The 26,844-nt window shown below is 34.5% G+C and overlaps 1 protein-coding gene across 5 annotated transcripts in view; it reads right to left on the bottom strand.

Moving 5' to 3' along the window:
* LOC110022091 (nodulin homeobox) overlaps nucleotides 1-26,844 on the bottom strand; it is a 68,305-nt gene that overhangs the window by 12,792 nt on the left and 28,669 nt on the right. For 4 of the 5 annotated variants that reach the window (XR_002293736.1, XR_002293735.1, XM_020720890.1 and 1 more), the window contains exons 6-15: nucleotides 14,024-14,248; nucleotides 13,382-13,513; nucleotides 13,205-13,300; nucleotides 12,958-13,119; nucleotides 12,568-12,883; nucleotides 12,357-12,479; nucleotides 12,195-12,264; nucleotides 7,334-7,391; nucleotides 7,114-7,227; nucleotides 6,783-6,939 (exon numbers count right to left, since the gene is read on the bottom strand). Coding sequence is in view for 2 of the 5 variants with exons in the window: in XM_020720890.1 (XP_020576549.1) it covers nucleotides 6,783-6,939; nucleotides 7,114-7,227; nucleotides 7,334-7,391; nucleotides 12,195-12,264; nucleotides 12,357-12,479; nucleotides 12,568-12,883; nucleotides 12,958-13,119; nucleotides 13,205-13,300; nucleotides 13,382-13,513; nucleotides 14,024-14,248 (1,453 nt within the window). In the remaining 3 variants the exon portion in view is untranslated. The remainder of the gene's footprint in view (nucleotides 1-6,782; nucleotides 6,940-7,113; nucleotides 7,228-7,333; nucleotides 7,392-12,194; nucleotides 12,265-12,356; nucleotides 12,480-12,567; nucleotides 12,884-12,957; nucleotides 13,120-13,204; nucleotides 13,301-13,381; nucleotides 13,514-14,023; nucleotides 14,249-26,844) is intronic. The other variant, XR_002293737.1, reaches the window with a different exon arrangement.

Here is a 26,844-nt window from a genome sequence, read left to right as displayed (position 1 = left end):
CTAATTTAACCATATAGGAAGGCACCAAGAATCGAGGAATCAACAAAACACAGAAAACATTCATTTCAGTCAAACCATCAACTCCAATAACACTTTTGAGAAGAATATATAGTACATTAGTTGAGTCAAATGGACAAGTTGTTGGACGCTCATACATCCCAATATGCTAATAGGTGAACCATATCTACCACAATAGATACTCTTTTACATTCACTCATGTCAAACCCCAAAATCCACATGCTCTAATATGATTAGAAAAGCAGCTAATGTTCTAATGTTCTAAAGATTATGAATGCCCTAAAAACAATAACAAAAAGAATTTCCACCATATCCTTCTTCTTGAATGCATTCCTCTAAAGCATCGAATGTTGATTTCCCGTGGCATTTGCTGAACTCTAGAATCCAGATCCAGCTTCAATGGCAATTTGCAACAGAGCGCCAAATGAATAACACAACAACAAAAACAACAACAAAGCCTTAATGCTACTACGTGGGGTCGGCTACATGAATTCTTTTTCTCCATTGCATCCTATTTAGTGTCATATTTTTATTTACTTCTAATAAATTATGATCATTTTTTATACAATAAGCCCAAGTCTTTCTAGGTCTACCTCTGCCTTTTTTAACACAAGTCAAATCTAAAACATCTACTCTCCTAATTGGATCATCAGATGATCGACGTTTAATGTGACCAAACCATCTAAGACGACTTTCTCCGATTTTGTCTGTCACAAGAGCTACACCAACCCTATCACGGATATATTCATTTCGCATTTTGTCTCTAAGTGTAAAGCCACTCATCCACCTAATCATTCTCATCTCGGCAACACTTAACTTAGTATTTTGCTTCTCTTTTAAAGGCCAACATTCAACGCCATAGAGCATTGCAGGTCTCACCATTGTCTTATAAAATTTTCCTTTCAGTCTAAGCGGTACTTTTCTATCACACAAAAGGCCCGAAGCATTCCTCCACTTCAACCAACCAACTTGAATTCTATTATTAGCATCCCCATCTATATCACCATCACTTTGAACAACAAACTTGAGATATCTAAATCGTTCACACCTTTTAATAATTTGATCACCCAAAGTTACACTTCTGTCACTAGAGCTACTACTACTAAAATTACATTCCATGTATTCGGGTTTAGTTCTACTCAAATGAAGGCCTTTAGACTCCAATGTAGACCTCCATAATTCAAGTTTTTCCTGAGCTTTTTCTCTCATCTTATCCACGAAAAGGAAATCATCAGCAAAAAGCATAAACTAAGGTACATTCTCCTGTAAATGTACAGTAAGACCATCCATAACTAAAGCAAAAAGATATGGGCTTAAAGCCAATTCCTGATGTAATTCAACATAAATTGGAAAATATTTGGTCAATCCTCCTTCAGTTCGAACACAAGTAACAACTCTAGAAGTAACAATTCGAGCACAAGTAACAACTCTAGTATACATATTTTTAATAACTTGAATATAAGTCATATCAACACTTTTCTTCACAAGAACTCTCCAAAGGACTTCTCTTAGGACTTTATCGTAATCTTTTTCTAGATCAATAAAAAACATATGTAGATCCAAATGTAAGCTTTTTCTAAATCAATAAAAATCAAATGTGGATTCTCCTTATTATCTCTGAACTTCCCCATCAGTATAGCTTCCATAGGTATAGCTTCCATAGTAGACCTGTCTGGCATAAATTCAAATTGATTATGAGAAATCTTTGTAATACATCTTAACCTACGTTCAAGTACCCTCTCCCATAATTTTAAAGTATGACACATCAACTTAATTCCTCTATAATTGGCACACTCTTGTGCATCCCCTTTATTCTTAAAAATGGGTACCAAAATACTCTTCCTCCACTCCTCAGACATTGTTTTAGTTTTTAAAATAGTATTGAAGAGTTTAGTAAGCCAAGAAACTCCAAAATCTTCCAAATATTTCCACACTTCAATTGGGATATCATTAGGTCCTACAGACTTTCCATCCTTGGCTTCTTTAAAGCATCATCAACTTCTTTTTTACTAATGCGACAGTAAAAATGAAACTTTTGATTATTATTAACGATATTAAGATCACTAATGTCGATCAAATTTTCAGAAACTTCATTAAAAAGTTTATCAAAATAACTCACCCACCTATTTTGAATATTTTTTTTAAGAAAAACACTTTTTGATTTTTATCTTTAATACACTTTACTTGAGTTAAATCTTTACTTTTTTTTTCTTTTCTCTTTGTTTGACTAGTTTATACATTATTTTTCTTTTCTCTTTGTTTGGCTAGTTTATACATTAATTTTTCATCTTCATTAGTATCTAATCTATTATAAAGATCATAAAAAGCAGAATTTTTAACGTCACATATTGTTCTTTTAGACTCCTTGCGGATCGTTTGATATTTTTCCCAGTTCTTTAAGCTTTTACATCTAAATCAATTTTTATAACATAACTTCTTACATTTTATCTTTTCTTGCATATTACTATTTCACCACCAACTATTTTTATTTAAAGAAACTTTTGCTTTTGATTCTCCAAGTACATCTTTGGCTAAGTATTTAATAGTATTTGTTACTTTATCCCACATAGCATTTATTTCATTATAAACATCCCAAATTTTAAAATATTGAGTTTTACTCATAAAAATAATTTTATTTGTATTTTAAGTTCCACCATCTAATTCTACGATGATGAGTCCTAATATTCTTTATTTTATAACTTTTCATCTTAAAACCTAGAACTAATAAACGATATTGGGTACTTAAATCCTCACTTTGAATGACCTTACAATCTTTACAATCTCAACGATCTCTTCTTCTCATAAGAAAATAATCAATTTGTGTTTTATTAGATCCATTCTTATAAGTAATAAGATGTGCATATAATTTCTTGAATAAAGTATTACTAATAACTGACAAAGTTTTGAGAAAAATAAGCTCAATTCTGAATAAGCTCCATGTCTTTTTCCTTTGCTTTTATTCAATTAAATAATAATCTTACAATCTATTTTAGGTATAAAACATTCTGCATAATCTATTTTAGGTAACCTAATAATACATATTCCTAGTTTAAATATTCAGCTAAAAGAGAAACAAATCATAATAAAGACATTGAAAATAATTTAAATAAGAAAATACTTAATTATAGAAAACTCCTAATTTAGCTGCCCGATTTCCGTCTTTCCTGATTGACAACCCCCCACAAATTGATGATGACTGATCAAGAAACATCAATTTGCCAACAAAAAATTGATAACATTGTCAGAACAAAAAATTCTGATGTAGTGAGTGATGAAGCCAAAAGTGCCGAAGCCTGAGAGTGTCGAAGTCAAAGAGTGCCGAAGCTCAAGAGTGTTGAACCCCAAGAGTGTCGAAGTCGAAGATCAAGGGTATGTCGAAGCCGATGTCGTCGGTTTAGGAAGGAGTGTTGAAGCCTTCAATCCTTGAGTGTGACGAAGAAGCCGAAGTCAAAGCGGAAGAAGCAGTCTAAGATATCGCAGAAGCAGTGATGGCCAGCGAAAGGAGATCTGAAGCGAACAAATGAAGCGGACGAAGCCTTCGATATTTCGCCTCCCTATCATCGATTGTAACTCCAACGATTATCAGAAGTGAGGAAAGCAGCGGTTGGGTTGGGTAGAAGCAAGAGCAGAAGTGAACCAACGATCAAAAAAGGCAAACTCATTCGTGAGGGCAGTGTAGATCGGAACATTCTCAGGAACGAAGCCGCTCATTATAATGCAAGGTCATGGCGGACGTTGCTAATGACGCCATGGGAAGGAGGATCAGAATGGGGTCTCTGCAAGCCGCGATCCCGTCGTTGCGTTCTCAGCTAGTTGCGATTATATCGCGTGAGTTCGGTCATGAATGCGATAGTTTAGGGTTAATAAGATTAACAAGGGCACAATAGGTGGAGTTCGAATGAAGGAGAGATTTTGTCGAGACAGTTCGAGTCAAAGAGGAAGACGAAGTACAACGAAGACGACACAGACGAAGAAATAATGAGACGACAACCAGACGAGCGAGAATCAAAACAAAGAAATAGTTCATCCCTTCCCATTCCGCAAGAAGGCCGATGGGAAGGGAGGCTTGACTGTCCTCCAACGACTATCGGTGGTTAGGGCAAAATTTTTTGCTTTGATATCATGTCAAGGTTTTGAGAAAAATAGTTTGAATTCTAAATAGGCTCTATTCTTTTCCCTTTGCTTTCATTCCATTAAATAATAATCTTACAATCTATTTTAGGTACAAAATATTATCCATAATCTATTTTAGGTAACCTAATAATACATATTCCTAATCTAAATATTCAGCTAAAATGGAAATAAATCATAATAAAGACATTGAAAATTATTTAAATAAGGAAGTTCCTAATTATAGAAAACTCCTAATTTAGCTGTCTGATTTCCGTCCTTCATGATTGACAATAACAAAATCATACGCGAGAGCAAAATCTAAAATAGCTCTACCTTCTTCATTGGTCACTCCAAAACCGTAGCCACCATGAATGTTTCTAAAATTTTTTATCACTCTACCGACATGACCATTTAAATCTCCTCCAATAAAAATTCTTTTTTCAATAGGTATCACTTGTATCATTCAATAGGTATCACTTGTATTAAGTCTTCTAAGTCATTCCAGAATTTATCTTTAGACCCTATATCTGAACCTACTTGAGAAGCATAAACATTTATACTATTAAAAATCTTAGTATCAATGATAATCTTAAGAGCTATAATTCTATCTCAAACTCTATTAATTTATAATTAATTTATACAACATTATCTTTCAAACTCTTATCTATAATTACATCTACACCATTTCTAGTGCGACTCTTACCAGAATACCAAAGTTTAAAACCAAATTTATCAATCTCCTTAGCCTTTTCTCAAACCCATTTAGTCTCCTGAATACATAAGATATTAATCTTTCTATGAATCATAGTATCAACTAATTCAATTAATTTATCATTGAGAGTATCTATATTCCAAGATCATATCATAATATTAATTTTATTAGTTTTATGGACTAACTTCTTTACCCGCATCCGTCTGTAATATGGGGACTCTTGCTTATTTGACACAACACTCGGGCGTCAATGTAGCGGCCCTTGCACACTTTTCACTGCATTCAAACTATACAACGCATCGTTTTCAAGGAACGCCCTAATACTTACACAAAGATCAAAAGGATTCATGTCATGATTTTTTTTCCCGATAAATTTTACGCTGGCTATCGACTACCTAACTCAACCCTCAACTTTTCACATCCGGGCTTGGGACGATCAATGATAGTGTTAATGAATAACACATTGAAATAAAAGTACATAGGGTAGAAGAAGATCCAGATACGTAAGTAGTGGGCGGAATAGACAATCTTTGATGGAGTTGAAGCGGGAAATCTGGGAAAGAGGGAAGGGTCCGAGAAGTACTCTAAAAAGCAGATGGCCTGGTCATCTCGTTTGTCCTCGATTAGCTCGTGGAGGAGCTCGAATGCAGTCATCACATAGCCTTCCTCCACCAAAAAGTTCACCACGCAGTTGCACAACGACGATCTCTCGACATTCATCGCCCGAGAAGAATTCATCGCTGTCTGCCGCTGCAGTGAACAGTGCTTTCAGATCCTCACCACCGGCATCAAAGAAGACGAAAGGGGTAAAGCGTAAAAAAAAGAAAACCCTCGAACGCAGGCCGCAGGGTCAAATACGCTGCCAACATTTAATAAAAAAATGTTGGGCGCCGCCCCAAACAGGCGAAAATCACGGCCCGAAGCATTGTCGCGGAAAAGAAGCAGCCCCAAATGGACCCTAAATCGAAGACTTGCTTTTTGTTTAACCAAGCCCACTTTAAAACCCAAATCGAGCCATTCTACTGTTCATCTTGTTTGTTATTGTTGTTACCGTTTAGTAGTACAAAAAAGAAAAATCTATTGCATTTGTTTGTCATCTCGTTGTCATTGTCGTCAATGACATTAGAGCTCAGGAGGTATAATTTTGGGACAATGGGGCAATTTTTCGAAAATATCCACTCAAGGAAGCACGAGTACCCATTCGTGAGGAATTGAGTACCATTCGAGAAAAAATTGGAAGATCTTATTAAAATGGGGATTTCAAAGAAACCGTTCGTGTGAAAGTGAGCATTTGTTCGTGAGTAAGTGAGTATACGTTTGTGGGAAAGTGAGTACTCCTCCGTGGAGAATTGAGTACCATTCAGGGAAAGCAAAGTTCCACTTGGAGAATATTAGTTGTGATCTAACCTTTTGTGCAGGTACATTGAAGGCCCGTTGTGTCTTTTAAGATCACAGGTTAAATCAACACTTTTGCTCCCCGATCGTAGTGTCTCACGACAGCACACAACATGAAGCTCTGGCCTCATTTTTTGCGAATTTTGTGAGCCGGAGAAGACCGTTGAACTCAATCCCACCACCGCTATTGAGGCGGAGGATGGTGTTGTGGAAACCATTGAAGACGATGCTCGAACTTGAAGAAGAAGCAGCGGAAACAAAGGGCAATGGATTTTCATGCCATGGAAAAGGAGGCTAACAAAGCAGACAACGGAGGCTTTACGGGGTGTTTTACATGTTCCAAATTCATATTAAATTGATTTTAGATATCACTAATGCACACATGTGCTCGAGTCCCCAGGCCCATATTATTTTCTTGTTTAGGATTTCCCAAATCCCCCACTGTTCGTTCAATGGTCATTTATTTATTCATATTTTGAATTTACAGAAAAAGTGCTCTATTTTTTTCTTGAGCAGGCCTGAGGTTAACATATGGCATGCTTACCTGTACCCAAGAGAGGCTCCAACTCCAGGCTTGATGAGCTGAGTGGTGTCCCTCCTTTTATGTCAATATTATTTCCTTTTATGTCCGAAACATCATCATGGACCTTGGGATCAGCTTTGACAAGCAGATAAGGCCTGCCTACACCATTCTGAGCGTCCTGCAAAGTATCCAAGGCCCGCCCCATTATATTAAGTACAACTTAGTTCTATTATAGTAGGCAAAGTCTTCTTGAAATCAATTCTTGGATTCTCAATATTGCCTATTAAATTCACAGAAATAGTGAATACTGAACAAGTATGACTCACTCAAGGGTGAATTTTTCATAATATACCTGATGATTTTTATTCAAATTTTCATTTGCAAATTTTACCCAAGTAGGCAAAGATTGCTGCATTGGATTGTTACCATCAACTTGCATTTTCCCACCTTCAGTTTGTATTGTTTCCTACAAGGAGTAGCATTAATCAGCACTGTGGAATAACAGCCACTTACGTTAAAATATGTGAAAAGTGCGGCATCTTCAAAAGGAATGATGCATACAGGGGGTTTACCTGAGCACGGTTGTCACTATTTGGTAAAGTTAGTTTCTTTAGTTGTTCAGTGAAAACCCTGCCAACAATTAAGCAAATTTTAAAGCAGATCTTCTAGAAAACAAATGAAGAAAAGCAAAGATAAGAAAATCGACATGACATTAAAGACATATCAATTGATAACCTAGCATAACTTTCAAAAAGAAAAAAAGAAAAAAATAAAAATGATAACCTAGCATTGAAGCTAAACAGCTCAAATCAAGTAAAAAGAAAGAACACACAAGCACAAAAAATTGAACATTTATACTAGTAATGATGACATTGCTGTATTTTAAGAAGTAGGACATCTGACACTTATGAGCCAAATATTTATGAAATGTTGAATAGCTGTTAAAAACGAATGATATATATATTGATGGCTTAATAATAAAAATAAAATAAGCGTACAAAAGGTCATGTATATGGATAAGTTGGTGATTGTATTTTATAATAACTTGTAAAGTTATGAAGATGAATGTGAGCCCAGCTGAAGGTAAACGAGTTCTCAAGTTGTCATGCATTTATAGTAATCAGTATAAGTAGTGCAAGAAACGTAAGGCAATATGGAGATGAAAATATATTAAAAAATGATATATTTATAACACTATGAGCCTATATTGGGAAAAATGATTGAAAGTATATATTTTTATCATAATATGGACAGATAGGACGATAAATTTGAACCCTCATGGAGGTAAAAAGATTCTCAATATGTAGCTTTATGCTCGATTTTTGACCAAAAAATGGCACAACCTGACTCAAGGTTTAGAAAACTAATCTCGGAGACTTTAAATATTGATAATTAAGATAATGCAATGAGTGAAGAAATGGAAACCCTTAAGAAAAAAAAAATTATGGGAATTGGTGATGCTACCAAAAGAAAAAAAAAATAAGAAAAATATAGATGGGCCTTTAGTGTAAAGAACAAACCAAATGACTCGGTCAAAAGATATCAATTCTATGTGAAGAATGTCATCTTACATGATGAATTTAAAAAGGAGATATATATGATCCCATCAAGCATTGGATCAAACACAGAATAAAAGGAATACAAATTACAAAAGTCATTGTTTGGATCGAAGTAATATCCAAGAAAAAATTTTGAGAGATTGCGAAAGGCAATGCTCAACATATAAGACTGATAGAGTCAAAGCCGGTCACATATTATTTGTGAAACCATGGCTTAAGGGAAGTTCCACACTATTAATTTATGTTGACAACATCAGTACAATAAATAGTGACATTGAATGGATGGAGACTTTTAAGACCATATTGCTCTAAAAATTTGAAATTAAAGAATTAGCATAGCTGAAGTACTTTGGCATTGTAGTTGTACGCTATCAACATGGGATCTTTATATTGCAAGAGATATATAAAACAATTCTATTGAAAGAGCACGCAAAGTTCATAGAATTTAATCCTTAAAACAGGGTTGTTCCAGAAGACGCAACAAGTGAAAAAAACTCTCAAAAACTTATAATAAAGCTTATCTAATAATTATCATGTACTAGAAATGACGTTAGCCATGCTATTGGTGCAATTAATCAACTAATATACAATCCTAAAGAATCACACCTTAGCACCATACATCATATTTTATAATATATTAAGAAACATCAAGTAAAATAATTTTCTTTAGAAGGGAGGAAGATTTGACAATAAAAACCTATATAGATACTTATTGTATAGGATATATAATTGATAGAAGGTCAATTTTGGGACATTGCACATACTTAAAAGAAGCAACCTCATGACTTAGAGAAGTTAAGAGCAAAATTCAGCGGCAAAATCCGACGCGTGAACTAAATTTAGATCTATGGCACTATAAACTTAAGAATTATTATAACTAAAAATTTTCTTGAAACATTTAAAGGTTGAGTGGAAATCTTTCTGAGGCTCTATTGTGACTCAGTTAGTTGTCAATATTGCACATGGTCTCATGCAATATGACAGAACATATTAAAAAAAATGGTAGTCATTTCATGAAAGAGCAACTCAACATTCGTTTAATATGATCCATACGTAGCCACAATTGGCCAATTCGCCGGCCAGCCTATAAATAGATTATTAGGATAATATTTCAAAAATTAACATGCAAACTTGGAGTAAATAACATCCATTCATTCACTTGACCAGAGCATAAAAAAAAAAATCTCTATCAAATTTATCTCCAATATTCTACCAAGCCCAACAGTCCTCCATATTCACTTCATGCAGTTCAATTGTCCATCGGATTAACCAACTTGTGAACCGTTATAATTATTAATCTTCCTACTTGTCCATTCATAAACCATTACAATTACTCTTCCTTGATTTTACATGTTCCCTATTAGCTCTCTCAAGTTTGTATAAACACTACACAAATATTAAAATAAAAATAACTCAACTAATTCTCTCCAATTCTTGTTATAAATCATAGAGGTTAATATTGAAAAAATTTACTAAACAAAAATGAGAGCAAAGTAGGGTAATCTTTATAATCGACAAAATGATCAATGCTACAAAAAATTCAAATGAGTAACAAGCAAACATAGATAAAAATAACTAGATATTATGTATGATGTGACTAATCAATAATACTTAAATTTATGGTGATCAAACGACAATCTTATCGAAATACAAAAAAAAAAAAAAACATAAAGAAGAGCATTCAAAGTCTCTAAAATTTACTCCAATTTTCACCCCAAAAGTTATCAAAAAATTTTTTAATTCTGCAAAAAACATAAAGAAGAGCATTCAAAGTCTCTAAAACGATTTTACACACACAGATATATATATATATATATATATATATTTAAAGAGATAAGAGCGAACCGACATTCCCTAATCTATCCCAGCCAATAAGTGTTTTAAGTGTCACGAATTTGGGCATATCTAATCGAAGTGCCAAAATAAAACAATGATCTCTTTCACTGAGCGGGGGCAGAAATTATGAAGCCTTCACAGAGGACTCTCAACTTTCAACTGACAAAGAAAAGATGGTGATTCAAGCTAAGCTCAAAAAAGAAGTCAAACATGTAAGAGATGAGAAATTATTTAGCTATTTCTGGAAGACCATGTGGAACAATTTGAGTATTAAATTCAGTTCAAGAGTGCACCCACAAACAGATGGTCAGACCGAAGGGATGACCAAAGGGATGAACCACAATGTTAGAAATCACCTTAACATCCTTCTGGGAAAGAACAACCTAGTGTGGGATCTAGATCCTTTTAGAGAAGAAGTTGTCTTTCTTGAGAGTTATACTTCAATGTGGTCCAACCTATTAGAGGTTTAATTCAAAAGCATCGTGACAAATTTAATTATCAAACACACTCAGCTAAGTACGAGTGAAAGAAACATGTCATGAATTTAATTGCTCGAGATTTGGTTCGTTAGAATCTACGTCTGTATGCAGCTCCTGCTCAGGTTGTCTAAAAAAGATAGATACTTATTTTATGAGGATGTGCTTTCGAATGACAACTCCTGCAATGATTCACTTACCAGGAAGTTACAGTAACTCCATCACCTTCAGCCTGGTCGACCTGGTATCATGCGATGAGGAGATAGAAACTTTGAAGGATGAGGTCAAAACTCTCCCCAGCCCCAGGAGAATGATGTGAATTGTCAATTTTCGGACTACACATGACCGTGGAATAGGTAGTCCTGTGATCACGGTAGATCCATGCCATGAGCCTTTCTTCTCTTTTCTCCTTTCTTTCTTATTATCCTTCATTCCTTTATAATTCTTTCCTACATCTGTGTTGTATTAAGGTTTGAAAATCAATTTTGCTCATGTTTTTGTTCAAAGCAATTGTCGACGTCTCCATTTCCTGTCTAGAGTTGTAACTGAGGGTCGAGTGGTGCTCTGATTATATCTCGCTCCCGATGTGGTAATTATCTACTTGTTTCTCCTCGTTCTCCTCACCACATCTCTCCTAACTACCCCTTTATTGTTATAGGTCATCCTCGACAATGCTTCTTGCTGTCAACTGCAGTTCCAGTCATCCAAACCCAACCTTCCATCTTCCTACTGCCTCACAAAGCCCGCACTCCTCCCTTCCATATAACCACCACCTTCCAGAATCAAAATTACGCCTTGTTGCCGCCCTAGGACAGCAAAGGTATTGTTGTTGTCTTGCTATTTCGCCCCTCCCGCCCTAATCCCCCTCAAACTATTGTTTTCCCGGCTGTACAACCCCCGACCTCTTTGTTGCCCCCATTGAAAACAAGGACCAATTGTTTTGTTGCCATATCCGCCCACTTGCACCACTTTTCCCATCTTCCCACCATGTTTCTGAACGCCCAACAGCCACCACCACCACCACCACCTTTGATTTCCCCTAGTCGTCTGTTGTGTGTCGCGTGTGTTGTTATTTCCTGTTTAGTTGCTTGGTTGTAAGTTCCTATTTGAATTCAACAAAAAAATCTGATTTTCCTATCATTATTTGGGTTAAGTACAGTATCAAAAATCTTTTGATAAGAAACACCTAAGTAAAAAATAGATAAGATACAAAAAGGAAGAAGCTAAGGAAAGAAACTTACTAATGATAAGGAAAGAAAATAAAATAAAAAGCCTTCAGTGTTGGACTCCAACAAACGCGGGAGCCAATGATTCTACTATAGTAGACGTCTCGCAATCGGGATTGTAGTACTCACCACTCAGACCCGCAACACTTCTCTAGCATGGAGAACGTCCTTTCTAAACTTAGGAAACGTAAGGCAATCAAGGGCAAGTAAGCAACGGAATAAAAGTTTATAGTGCATTTATATTCTTCAAACCATCATTTGAAATGCAATTATTAGTTGAGGAAATAGTTATGCATATATGAGAGAGAGCCATTAAAAAAAGCTAAATTCAATCACCTCAAAAGTTGTACATCTTCATCATTCAGCATGTTGGGAATCAAAGATGCTCCATAATTTGACAAGGAACCTACAATTCCATAAATATGGTTGGATAATAGCTCGAAAAAATTATATTGTCTGAAGAATGCAATATCAACCAATCTCTAGAAAGGAAAATACTTAAGTTTTCACAAATTGTAGCAGCTTTATGGGTGTTAACATCCACCGGATGCAACAATGAGTCAGTGGTCTCCATAAGCAAGCTCTCATGAAACTTTTTGAGAAATAAATTTCGTTCTTCTTCTGGTTAACAAGAAGTCTATTCAAAGAACAGCACTAATTAAAAAGGAAATCTAGCAGCTTTTCATGTCAAACATGGTAAATATTTTACCTTCACAAAAACTAGGTACAAAACAGTGAAGATTTGCCACTATTTTGATCAAATAAGATGTTCTCTGCTGTCCGTAAGTAACCAAGTGAAAACCATTAAAGTTACTATGGAACGAGAAGTTTATTTCACTTGGTTGAGAAACTGATGATAGAATGCTCTCTGGACTACCACTCTGAAGAACCAATGCCAAACTAGCAGCAATAAATGGATCATACTCTAGATTACCATCTTCTTCAGACAGATGAGCATCAACAGTACACCAATTGGATAGAAATACTTGGTGAGGAACCGCCAAAAGTTCATTAAGAACATGTATCTGGAAAGAAAAACTGGGAATAAGTCTAGCGGATAAGAATGAAAGGGCAAAGAATCCTGATACTAACTACTTACGGCATTTGCCATAAAAAAAGACCGAAAATTGGAATCATCGGAAAAGATATCAGCTAAACGCAGTGAATTAAGTAGTAAGAAGCCCTTCGGATATCTCCTGCCAACAGAATCACTGACTTCTATGGCTTCTCTCTTGAACCCAACCTTCAGAATATCAAGTATCTGCATACATGATTTAACATAACAGAAGTTAGAAATTAAATACTCTAGGGGAGAGAATGGCACATTCCCATTTTTAAAAACATACCTGAATGGTTATTGATTTTGCCAGATGCAAGCACTTTTGGCTACCAGCAACCTCGTCAAGATAAGAGAAATTTTCAGCTTCGCAGAGTTGCAGTAACTGCAAGACAAGTAACCAGTGATGCAATACAAGCGATTAAAAAGAGTGTATAAATACAGAATACAAGCATGTTGAGCTCACAATGGATAGTATTCTTGATTTCAATCTAGAGATAGCAGCCAAAACATCAAGGGACTCCTTAAAACAGTCTGGAGTAGTTAACTTCAGTATGGTACAAGTAAGAGAGAGAATACCCCCATTTTTACACAGCTCCTACAAAACATGGAGCGCAAATTAAATCGAGAAAAAAATTATAAACATGAAGACATACAACTTTTAATGTAATATAATATATTAAACCCAATCACCCTCTGAACACACACAAACACAGTTCTTAGGGCTTGTTTGAGATCAGTTTTGTTTTCTTTTTTATATTTTTATTTTTGCTTTTATTTTCAAAATATGTTTGTTTAGTGTATTTTTTACATATTTTTATTTTTTTATTTTCAAAAATAACTTAGCTTATTTTTAAAAACATGCAACACATCTAAAAATTTTGAGTATTTTTAAAAACAACCAAAATGTATTATTTCAAAATAAAACTAATAATAAAACTAAAAAATAAAAAACAAAGGTTATCCCAAATGTCCCCTTAGTGTATTCTGTTAGTTCATTAATAGAAAACTTCAAAAACAGGCAATGCAGACTTTTCATTGACATGATATTCTACCTTGCATTTTAGCATAACTCAAAAAATAAGAGAAGATAACATTAGCAAGGCACCTTATTTTTAAGCAAGCGATCTCGGAACACTTTTTGCTGGCAAAGGAAAAGAAGATATTGTAATGACACCTCACATTGCTGGAAGATAAAACTGGCAGTCCTTTCAGCAATAGAAATACTCAAAGAGTTGCACAAGACATTATGATTTAGCATAGATAACTTCATACGTAATAGCCTGAATGTCTCTTGCACAGAATCAAACGCTACATCCATGAATATATCAACCTGACAAAAGAGAAGGAATGAGGAGTTATCCTAAATATGTGTTGATGTATAAATGTCGAGTCGTATAACATATAAAAGTTAACCGTAAGGTCAAGCACAGACAATGCCATTTCCATTTATCAAGCATATTATGAAAATTGCATTGCAGAACATCTCTTCGTCAATCTGAAGTTAAAAAATCTCGGTCAACAAAAAATGTTGTTAATTTAATTAAAAAAAACATAGATTTTAACATTTTTTTTTAATAAAAATACTCGAAAAAAAATTCAAGTTGACCAAGCAGGTGCAAGATAAAAAACAACAATATAATTAATTATAGAAATTAAATGTTTTGCAAGCGACTATTTTCATAATCTATCAACCCAAAAAGTGTAAAACCACTTATTCATGCATAAGATCATTTCGCAGCGTCTCTAAGTGTAAACCCACTCATTCACCTGAGCATTTTCCTCTCGAAAACACTTAATTTTATCTTCTCTGTTACAAGCCAATACTCTACACAGTAAAGCATTGCAGGTCTCATCACCAGCTTATAAAATTTTCCTTCAAATTTAAGCAGTGTTTTTCTATCACGCAATAAGTCTGATGCATAAGGCTATAAATGAGCTGAGCGTGAGCGAGCTCAGGCTTGGCTCGTGTTCGGCTCGTTCGAAATTGTTCGTGTTCGAAATTGACTCGTGAACAGTGTGTTCATGTTCGGCTCGATTTAAATATTTGTGTTCGTGTTCGGCTCGAAATTGACTCGTTAAAATTAAACTCAAAAAATAGATGTAGGGTGTTGGATTCGAACATGAATCAAATGTATACAAAAAAAAAGTGCATAACCACATTACCACAAGAGCAGTTACGATTTAAACTTAGATATAAATATATATAATAAATTATTATATAAATAATATGTGTAATATATTTTTATATAAATAATTATATAATTTTTTTATTTTAAACTAAAACGAGCCGAACACGAGCGAACAAAGATTTGTTCGTGTTCGGCTCGTTTATAATTCGAGCTTTAAAACCTTGTTCGTGTTCGACTCGTTTACTTAACGAACGAGCCGAACACGAGCTACTTAACGAGTCGAACACAAGTTGTTCGTGAACACAAGTTTTTTTGACAGCCCTACTGATGCATTCCTCCACTACAACCATCTAACTTGAATTCTATTAATAACATTCTCATCTATATCACCATCACTTTAAATAATAGACCTAAGATATCTAAAACATTCATTCCTTTCAATAACTTGATAATCCATTGTTATAGCCCAACCACTAAATCTACTACTACTAAAACTATGTGTTATGTATTCAATTTTCAATATACTCAAACGAAAGTCTTTAGCTCTAAAATTGACCTTCATAATTCAAGTTTTTTCCATAACAACTATTTTTCTCTATTCTTATCCACAAGAAGAATATCATCAGTGAAAAACATACACCAAGAAACATCCTCCTATAAATGTCCATTAAGAACATTCATAATTACAGCAGAAAGACATGGGCGTATCGCCAATCCCTGATGTACTCCAACAAAATAGTAAAGTACTTGCTCAATCCTCCTCATGTTCGAACAAAGTAACAGATCTAGTATACATATCTTTAATGACTTGAATATAAGCAATATCAACTCTTTTTCTAGAACTCTCCAAAACACATCTTTTGACCCATTATCATAATTTTCTCCATCAAACTTCTCAATAAATGTATAGCTTCCATAGTAGACTTATCCGACATAAATTCAAACTAATTTTTAGAATTTTTTTGTATCACGTCATAACCTACATTAAATTACTCTCCCATAACTTTAATGTATGATGCATTATCTTAATTCACCTATAATTTACATACTCTTGTGCAATCATTTATTCTAAAAAATAGGATCAAATATACAAATAAGGCTTCTTTTTATTTTTTTAAATAATATTAAAAATAAATTCCAAGAGCTCCTAAACATTTTCACACTACTATTAGAATAACATCAAATCCTGCTTTTATAGGCTTCATTTTTTTAAAAATCACCTTAACTTACATTTTGTTAATGCAATGTTAGAAATAATAAAAAAAGTTTTTATTTATGATATTAAGATCACTAAAGTTGATTGCATTTTCATAATCTTCATGAAAAATTTATCAAAATATCTCACTCACCTATTTTGAATATCCTCATATAAGCAAATCACTTTTTGATTTTGTATCTTTAGTGCACTTTACTTGAAGTAAATTTTTTACTTTTCTTATATGTTTGCTTGTCTAGTTTATATATATATATATATATTTTGAAAAAAACCCAAGGGTTAATATATTAAAGAGAATAGATACAAATAGGTTGTATGAGTGGGCCCAAAAATAGACACCTAACCCACACGATACAACACAAACAAAAAAGTCAAAACGCGTACATATAAAAATAAAAAAAAACCAAAACCACCAAGGTGCAAAAAAAGTAAGGATCGTCCCAATTTAGTCATGCCCCTGCCTCTGGTTCTCAGAAGGGATCCAGTTAACAAATTGGTAAGGTGTGTACCATTACCCGAAGTAACTAAAGAATCATCCATAAGATTGCAGACCTCAAGTAGATCTCCATTTTTCTTCTTCCTCTTGGAAGTGTAAACATGTCATTTGTCATCTGAAGAAACAGCCTGATGAGGTGGTAAAGCTGTAGCAGAAAAATTACCAGCCGTAGTACCCACAATAGGTTCTAATACATGTGAAGTATGAGTTGTCTCTACACTGAATACTTCCAGAAGATAGGGAGCTGCGAGGTTCTTCAGATTATCAGTCTGAACATATCCTTTGTAGGTAATAGTCCTTCAGTATTGTTTTTAATAGGGTTTGAAGATGACAACATCACATCAATCGCAGTAACAGTAACAACAGTGTAGGGGGGTCCACAAGGGCAACAGACACCTCCTGACTGATGGTATCCTCCACAGGTGGAACTAAAATGTCCAGAGCAGTGGGGTTAGACTCATCTTTATTCACTTAAACCTTAGATTTCAAATTACGATGGAGCTTGTGGCATTTATCAAGGGTATGCCCAAACAACTTATAGTGGGTACAATATGAAGGTATGTGTTCCATGACAATTTGTTGTCAATATCCATTATGAGTTGTGCTCAGTCAGACTTCAGTAACATCAGATAAAGTAATATCCCTTTCCACAAGTATCATGGCCACAGAAGGTATTGTTAGATTGAAAGTTGGTAGATCTAGCTTCATAGGGTCCCCAAAGATGACCCCAATAGAGTAGAAAACCTGATGATAAAAAAAGTGCAGCTTTAGACTAGATAGACTAAACCATACCGGTACAATGAGAGTTTCATGATTTGGTTCGAAATCGAGAGACCACTTAGTAATTTCATCGATTTTCCTACGATATTAAGTTATTTCTTGGAGAAAATTTGAGTGCAGTCCTCAGCCACAATTAGTTGAATCAACACACATCTCTCATCCATGAGTCTCACTCTCCACTTGCCTACCAGTTTAAAATCAACAACACTACTCTTTCTGATAATTTCCAGAGGTGGGTGCCCCCACTGAAATTTTTCAATAAGAACAAACTTGAATTTCTCCGTCATGTTGAAATTTCTAAGTCAGAGAAAAAGATTGTTGTTTTCTTACATTTCCTACTTCCCTTCTTAACAAAAGGGCAATCACCAGTATCATCGCGAAAATCCTTATAGCTTGAGGGGAAGACAACCACGGACTCCACCTAAGGATTACCCACCACGTGGACAAAGGAAGCTTTTTCCGGTTCAATCAAAGAAGAAGGGAGCGCCATCAGAGCAGGGAGATCTGTCGGCGTTTACCTGTTGTGAGGTCCCCGACAAGCAAAAGAAACGACAGGGAGAGAATCTGTAGGGCAGGGAGAGGCGCAGGGTCAAAACAGAAAATGACGCAGACGCAACAGACGCCAACGCAGACACAAGTTGCAACAGAATCTGCGACGAAAACAAGCGAGACGCCGACGTCGACGATGTCGAAGAAACGCAGTAATGTCGGGACGAAGCAGAGGATGAGAAGGGAGAGTCGACGAAACAGAGGCGAGGTGCGAGGCCTCTCATTCCTAATTTATATATATATATATATATATATTTGGATGGCCCACAATGATATTATTCATGCTAGCAAGGACATCTGATGTAGGACGGTCTTCACTAATATCATTGCTTACATTAATAAATTGTGGAGGCTTGGGAACAATAAGAAGAGTTTCTTTTCCGGTATAAATCATTTTCTTTCCTTAGATAACACTAATATGAATGATGTTAGGCTCCCTATTAGAACTGTTTTGGTCAGGTGGAGACCTCCTCCGAGGGGTTGGATTAAATTTAACACGGATGGGAGGTGGAAACCTGATAGTGCTGGTTTTGGGGGTGTGGCTAGGAATGATACAGGAAATTGCATTCACTTTTTCTCCTCCCCTTCATACGTAGATTCTCCTATAGAAGCTGAGGCTCGGGCTGTTTTGTTGGCGGTCATTCTGGCTGCTCATCTTTCCTGGAATAATCTCATTGTTGAAAGTGAATCAAATTTTTTATGGACATTTTCGCAAAGGGTTTGGAGCTCCCTTGGGATGTTCTTTATTATATCAAGAGAATCAAAAGTTTGACCTCCAATATGAATTTGGTGTGGAGTTTCATTTTTAGAGAAGGCAATCAACCAGCTAACTTACTAGCGTTATTAGTTGGAGACAGCATCGATGCCCCTTATGTTCGTAGGGAAGTGTGATATTTGTTGTTTGATGAAAGTTTCACTATCAACTTTGAACCATCGGGGAACTGATATTTCTTTCTCTTACTTTTCTTACTTTTTCACTATGGCTTGGAACTTCACACGGATCTTGTCAGGCAGTTTGGCATGAACAATTTCTTGGAGGCCCATTGCTCCATTGATATCTCCATTGATATGATGGTTTTAATTTGCTTGGGAGGCCCACGACTTCCTGTTTTGTTTATTTCCCCTGGCTCTGTCTCTCAGTCCATTTTGATGGGTTTGATCTGTGGGGCAAGAACTTTGCAATTTTTACTGTCTTATTTTATTTTCTCGCTTTACTGTTTCTGGATGAGAACATTTTGGTTTTTCGAAGGGGAATACCTGCAGCTATTTTACTTGCAAATTGAGGCTTTACATGGTTGTTAAGGGGAGCTATATTTACTGGCATCATCTGGATCTTTTTGAGGGAGTTATCTCGGAGGCCCATGGCTCCAATTTTCTGTGGGGTTTGATCTATGCCATTGGCTCTTGTTTCATGTTTACTTTCTTCAGATTTTGCTTTTGAGCCTCCTTTTTGCTTTCGGGAAAGGGTGTTATGCGGGAACTTTTCACAGATGGGTGTTTTGGATAAAGTGATTTATGGTTCAACCTGGATGTCGTACGGGGGCTCCCTTACTGCTGCTGTTTTCAAAATTTTGTCTAGCTGCAGATTATGGCTCGAGGAGACTGGATGGGTGGCTGATCTTCAAGCGTCAAAGTTTTGTTTCTTTTGATTTACATCACAATTTATCTCGGATTTCTTTTTGTAGATGCCCATACGGGGTATACTTCAAAGTTTGGGTTTACATTTTAATTGATTACATGTATTTTTTGGGTTTTTGAAAGCTTTTCTTTATTTTTTTTCTTTTTTGGGTGGAGTTGTAATGTGGATGGAAGAAACCCTAGGAATTTATGTATGTTCTTTCTTTTTAGAGGGGATCCTCCTTCCCTCCCTTTTGTAATCATCTTTTATTTTAACACGTAAGGAGCCACAAGTTTTTTTTTTCCCCTCAAATATATATATATATATATATATATATATTATATTATCCTTTCTAATATCTAATATACTATAAAGATCACTCAAAATAAAATTTTTAGCATCATAAGTTATTCTCTTAGACTCCCAAAGGCCACCTTAAATTTTTTATAATTCGCCAAGATTTTACATCTAAATCAATTTGTATTTTATTAAATTTATATTTATACGTGATAATATTTTCATTTTCATTTTTTTTCTTAAGTAAATTATTAATAATAACAAAATTATTAGCTCAAATAAAATCCAAAATTGCTCTACCTGATTTATTAATCACCCCAAAATCATAGTAATCACAAATGCTCAAAAATCATCTACCACTCTACCAACAAGTCCATTTACATGTCTCCTTACAACAGCTATAGTTGTTTAAAGAAGTTGCTTCCAAAGAAATTGCTACGAGAAAATTGTTATTGATGAAGAAGCAGTATGTGTGTTTGCAATGTTCAACTGTTAATGTTGTTATTTATGTTGTAGTTGTTTCTAAGAAAAAAAAAACTGTAATGCTCTTATGCATATGCATGAGTTGAAAGTTAGTTGTTTCATCACAAATTCAAACAAAATACTGAAAAACTCTCCTAAGAGTTTACCAAAAATCAAAATTCTAGAAATGATTAAGTCTCCTTTATATTTTTTTCTCTAAATCTACTCTTCCCGCGTGGTCACTATCAGAAGTGAACTTCTCATAGTCATAAGCCCGTCTATGAAAACTGCAATCATCTACTAATCTACTTTTAAAACACCTATAAAATTTCATCTCCTAACTAACTTCACAATGTAACATACACACACATCATTGCAAACAACAATTATAGTACACTTCTTTAGAAACATCATAAGTCCTTAAGCTCATATTTCCAGAGAATGCAAACTTTAGTACATCAATCTCATCTTTAATCTCAAAGTAAACATTGAAAATCACAGTTTAAACAAAAACACATGGTCACCATGTAAATTTCAGCATAGCCCAAACCACGAACACTCAATGTCAAATAAAAACACCTAGTATCAATCGAAAAAAAATCAATATCGGTCGTAATCAAGTGAGAAACTTTTGCAAAACATAAGTAGAAAACTAATAAAAGAGCAAGTACTCGACCAAAAAAAAAGAAACAATTACAGAAGATCATATAAGAAATCAAAACCCGTTCAGCTGACATAATATGAAAATGCTGAGGGAAATACATTATAAAAAAGTGATAGCTAACAAAACAAGATAATAATAGAGAATATTACATAACAGTTCAATTACAATCTTGTACAAAAATATTTATGAATTATTCAAAATTATACAACATTATGATTCTCTTAGAAATAATGAAAAAAATGAACTCTTTGCTCTGAAATCATAGCCATACAAATCTCTCTTATTAAAGTCATCACTTTCATAGAGTACAAAGAAGAAGGAATGTTTTCAAACACTAATGTGATTTGATTCAACACAATGATAGCATCAAAAAGGGATGGTCGTGTAACACATTTTGTTAAAGTAGGTGAAATGTTTGATAAATGTAAAATATATCAAATTTCACATCTCTCGGAATTCTACCAAGTCCATTTTATAAAATTATACATCTTTAACAGATCAATTTAATATATAGCACTATGCATGAACTATAAATGTACAAAAAGATATAAATTGTTGTGAGTATAAGCTTAATTAACCCTTAATTAATCCTAATTAAATTCCTCGACACTATAGCCACCGACCTTTCTTCACACCTTATAGTCTTGGGATGTATATGAAGGGTTAGAATTTAATTGAATCGTGTTAAATATTATAATTTTCTATTTTCCCTCCCTTGAGCCTTCCTACACGTGAAGATCGATTTGGTTCGCGCGAACAGTAGCAGGCATGCGACCAACACATAGCCGTAGGAGGCGATATGAAACTCTGGGATGAAATCAGTAAGAGTGAATGTCATTTTAATGCTAATTGGAACATTCTTTTTGTTGCCTACGTTTCTCTTTCGATATTTGCAGTGAATTAAGACATTCCACATGTTCCCTGTTGTTGTAGTTTTGCAGGAACAAGCATTGGATTGTAAAACCAAGAGCTGCACTCTCCGATAGGTTCATTTCACGCGTTGCAGAGAAGGGTTAAAGGGAAAGTAAGAAGAAGAAAGAGAAATATGAAGTATCAGAGAATGATTTGTTATGCCGAGAAGCCCATTTGAGGTAAGAAAAAATATGTTTATTATTAAATCATGATATAAGCCAAGAATTTTATGAAAATTAAAATGTTTATGAATTTGATGTTGTTTATACTAGGCGGTGAGCTTGAGAAAACTCGTAGGGCTATTTCGCCAATTCATGTGAAATAATCGTTCACAAAATTAAGAATATTACATTTCTTTACGATTTGATACGATAGCTTTGATATATGAATGCATTTAGAATCTCTTTGAATTTCTGCATATTGAAGAACACAAGCACGTGATTATGTGAATGTTAGTTGGTACTAACCATGATTATGAATTTCTTATGATCTAGAAGTCATGAGCATGTTATGATATATGTGCTTATAGGTACTCATATAATGTTGATTATGCACAACATTATGGTTTTTTTTATGATTGTTTATTATAAGAATTATGCTTACAGGAATGTCGCATGTGTTGTGTTATGTGGGCTATTACACGAATACTTGTAAGTACATATGATAAAGAATGATGGCATTCACGTCTCTAGCATTCAAAAGGAGACCAAATTTAGGAACCGTGGTATTAGACGAGGATTGAAATTTGAAAATTGTGGTATTGGGGGGGGGGGCTATTGATAACTGATATGTTGGGAGGGGGCGCAACTTTTCTTAATAAGTAATGAAGCATTCGGGCAATGTAACGACCAAATGACATGTTTATACAATTATAAATGGTATTCCTATGATTACGATTGTTGACTATGAAATCCTCATGGATATGCATATGATGAATATGCCTGAAGAAGAATTAGAAAATATTGAGCGCTAGTCCCTTAGGCCAATTGTAGAGCAAGAAGTACAAGCTGAAAATATCTTGAATAGCAATGATAATTAGAACAGAGCAAACGAATTAACCAAAGCCACTGAGTTACAAGGCATTGTTCAACCGATATGTTAGGTGGTTGATAGTAATGTCTGCTACTGAAAATCATCCACTAGTTACGGGCCAAAAATCAAATTTGGTACAAAGTTAATCATTAATTGAAGATCTTTCAGGCATTCAAGCCACCTGCATTTAAAGGTGTCAGTGATACTAAAACTACCAAAGATTGGTTATCGAAGATCAAAAAATTTTTGGATGGTATAATTTGTCCAAAGAACAAGAGAGTGATGTCAGCAACTTTCATGTTAGAAGCGAGGTAGAAAGGTGGTGGCAGACGCAATAAAGAGAGACATTTCAGCTAACACCTCTTCTACAGATTCAGTGGGATAAATTTGTTAAGGACTTCAAGGATTGGTTCAATCCACCATAAGTTAGATTAGTATTGCAAGATAAATTCTTCAATTTGACTCAACGATCCAAGACAGTTATGTAATGTGAGGCAAAATTTACTTTTCATTTCAAATATGCACCCTATTAAATCAATACTCAGGAGAAAAATGTCATCAATTTTTGCAAAGCCTTCCAGATCAGCTAAGATTAACTCTGGCTCCATTTGAAATCGGTGATTTTTCAGTGCTAGTTTAAAGTTAGAAGAATTGAAAATGAGTTGAACTTCTCCAATAAGTGTTGGCAACGTCAAACAAACGAAAAATTTTTGTTAAGGTAAAAGAATTTCAAAGCAAGAAAATTAAATCAAAATGCAAACAGAAGCAACCACAATCAGAAAAATCAATCTATGATAAATGTGGAAAAGGACATTTTGGGTAGTGCTTAAGGGCTCAAAAAAAGTGTTACAAATGTGAGCAGGCAAGACATCCTCAGAAGGATTGTCTGTATGAAAAGAAGCATAACAGGCAACAACCATTTTAATGACAAGGACAATTCAGAAAAAAATTGAAACGCAGTAAGTCCAGCAAAACTCAATTTTTGGGAAAACCTTCAACTCAAACAAATGGTGAAACTTTAGAGTGCATAAATGAGCAACCAGTGAAGGCTTGAGTTTTTACACTTACCCTCAATAAGCTAAAGAATTTGAAGAAGTGGTTACAGATACGTTTTTGAATTTAAATCAGCTTGGCACAAATTTATTAGATTCAAGGGTGTCACATTGCTTCATTTCTGAAAAATTTGTTACCAGCTTAATTGTTGATATTGTGCACTTGACTCCCGCCTTATATGTCACTATGCCTTCGGGAAGTGATTTTTAGGTGAATAACAAATGTTTTGTTTATATTAATTTCGATGATAGAAGTTGTTAACCTAGTTTATTATATTACCAATTCAAACTTTCCATGTCATATTGGTGATGGACTGGTTAGTAAAGAATTTTTCTACAATTGAATGTTTAAAAAAGCAAGTGAAATTCAACTTGTCTGATGAAATGATGTTCTAAATCTTATGTGATTGAAATGCATAATCTTCCCTAACAGTGCTTTGAAAATTGAAAAATATTTGCACAATGACGAGCAATTGTTTCTAACCAAATTAGAAGTGAAGAATATAGATGTGCAGAAATTGAAGAACATCCCAGTTATTACATAATTTTTTTATCTATTTCCTGAAAAATTGTCAGGGCTACTGCCAGAGCGAGAAGTTGAATTTGACATTTATGTGCAGTTGGGGACATCTGCAATTTTCAAATCTCCTTATAGGATGACTCCAAAAGAATTGTATGAATTGAAATGCCAATTGTAAGAACTAATAAATAAGAGTTTTACTAGGTCAAGCAGTTCACCTTGGAGTGCGCCAGTATTTTTGATCAAAAAGAATGATTTGTGTATGGGACTAAGTGTCGATTATAGAGAACTAAGTGAGATAACAATAAAGAGTAAATATCTATTGTCCAGGATAGATGATTTGTTTGACGAGTTGATAAGTGTTGTTGTATTTTCCAGAGTTGACTTAAGATCAAGATATCATATTAGAGTCAAAAAGGCATATTTATGATCATTATGAATTCTAATTTGTCTTTTGGATTAACGAATGCTCCTGCCATATTCATGAACCTGATGAATCAAATATTTAAGTTATATGTGGATCAAAATATCATTATCTTTATTGATGATACCATGATAAATTCAAGAAATAATGATAATCATATCAAGCATATGAGGATAACATTGGCGTTACTGAGGCAAAATAAACTCTATGGAAAATTTTAGAAATGCAAATTCCAGCTAAGAAACATTACATTCTTGGGGCATATTATCAGTGGAATAAAAATATTAGTGGAGCTTCAGAAGATAGAAGCAATTGTGGAAAGGCCTACACCAAAGAAGATTACAAAGATACACAGTTTCTTAATTTTGTTGGATACTAAATGAGATTCACTAAATTTTTTTCACAGATAGATATGTCGTCTTCTCAGTTAATAAGAAAATATGTTAAATTTGAGTGGATTGAAGGATGTGAGCACAATTGTCAAGACTTAAAGAAACAATTGATCAAAGCTCCAGTGTTAGTTATTCCCTCAGATACATAAGGGTTCTAGATTTACAGTGACGCATCATTGCAAGCCTTGGGATGTGTTTTAACAAAATAAGATAATAGCTTAAACATCCAGACAGTTGAAGTCGTATGAGAGGAATTATCTGACTCAATATCTGAAATTAGTTGTAGTTTTTGCTCTCCAAATCTGGAGACACTACTTATATGATCTGAAACGCAAAGTCTTCACTGATTATCAAAACATGAAAATATATGTTCACACAAAAGGAGTTGAATCTAAGACAAAGGAGATGAGTATAACTCATCAAAGATTATGATTTGGATATTGAGCATTGTCCTGGTATGGAAAATTGTAATCGTTGATGCTTTAAGCTATAAATCTACATGTAGTGCAAGCTAAATTATTACTCAGAAGCTAGAACTATTTAAAGATTTCGATTCCCTACAGTTAAAAGTCAGAAGACCGGGATCAACTTTGATAGATAGAATCAAGGCAGTTCAGAAAACTAGCAGTAAATATCCAAAGCTCCTGAAGCGATTTCAATCAGGCAAGAGGTCGAAGAAGATTGTTGATGAAGATTTTGTTATCAAAAACAAGTTGCAATTTTGGATAGCGGGTGATTATGAGTTGAGACGGAAAATTGATCATGAAGTTCATCATTCAAGGTGCAGAATAGTTCATCCACAACATTAAATGTACAAATATTTGAGAATAATATTATGAAGGTCAGATATGACGAAAGATGTTGAATATGTGTCAAAATGTCAGGCTTGTCAAATTATCAAAGCTGGGCAGCAAAGACCTGATAGATTGCTACAATCATTGATTATACCTGAAAGAAAATGAGAAGAAATTGCTATGGATTTTACTATGGGATTTCCTATATCCGGGCAGGGTCACAACGTTATTAAGGTCATTACTGATAGACTACAAAGTCAGGTCATTTTTTGTCAATCAAGCAGACAAATTTAGTTGAAAAATTTGTCAGATTATATATAAAGGAAATTGTCAGACTCCATGGTGTTTCAAAAATTATTATTTCCAACAAAGATGGAAGATTTACGTCTGGTTGAGGAAACACATTAAGAAAATGTTTGGCTTGCATTTGCATCATAGCATAGCATTTCATCCACAGACCGACAAATAATCAAAAAGAACAATTCAGGAATTGGGAGATTTGTTGAGGCTTTGTATCCTTGACTTTAGAGCAAGTTGAGAAGATCACATACCAATGATTGAATTCGCCTACAATAATAGTTATCAATCC

Source organism: Phalaenopsis equestris, unplaced genomic scaffold, assembly GCF_001263595.1.
Source record: "Phalaenopsis equestris unplaced genomic scaffold, ASM126359v1 Scaffold000002, whole genome shotgun sequence".
Lineage (NCBI taxonomy): Eukaryota > Viridiplantae > Streptophyta > Magnoliopsida > Asparagales > Orchidaceae > Phalaenopsis > Phalaenopsis equestris.
This window is presented reverse-complemented; position numbering and strand designations above follow the sequence as displayed.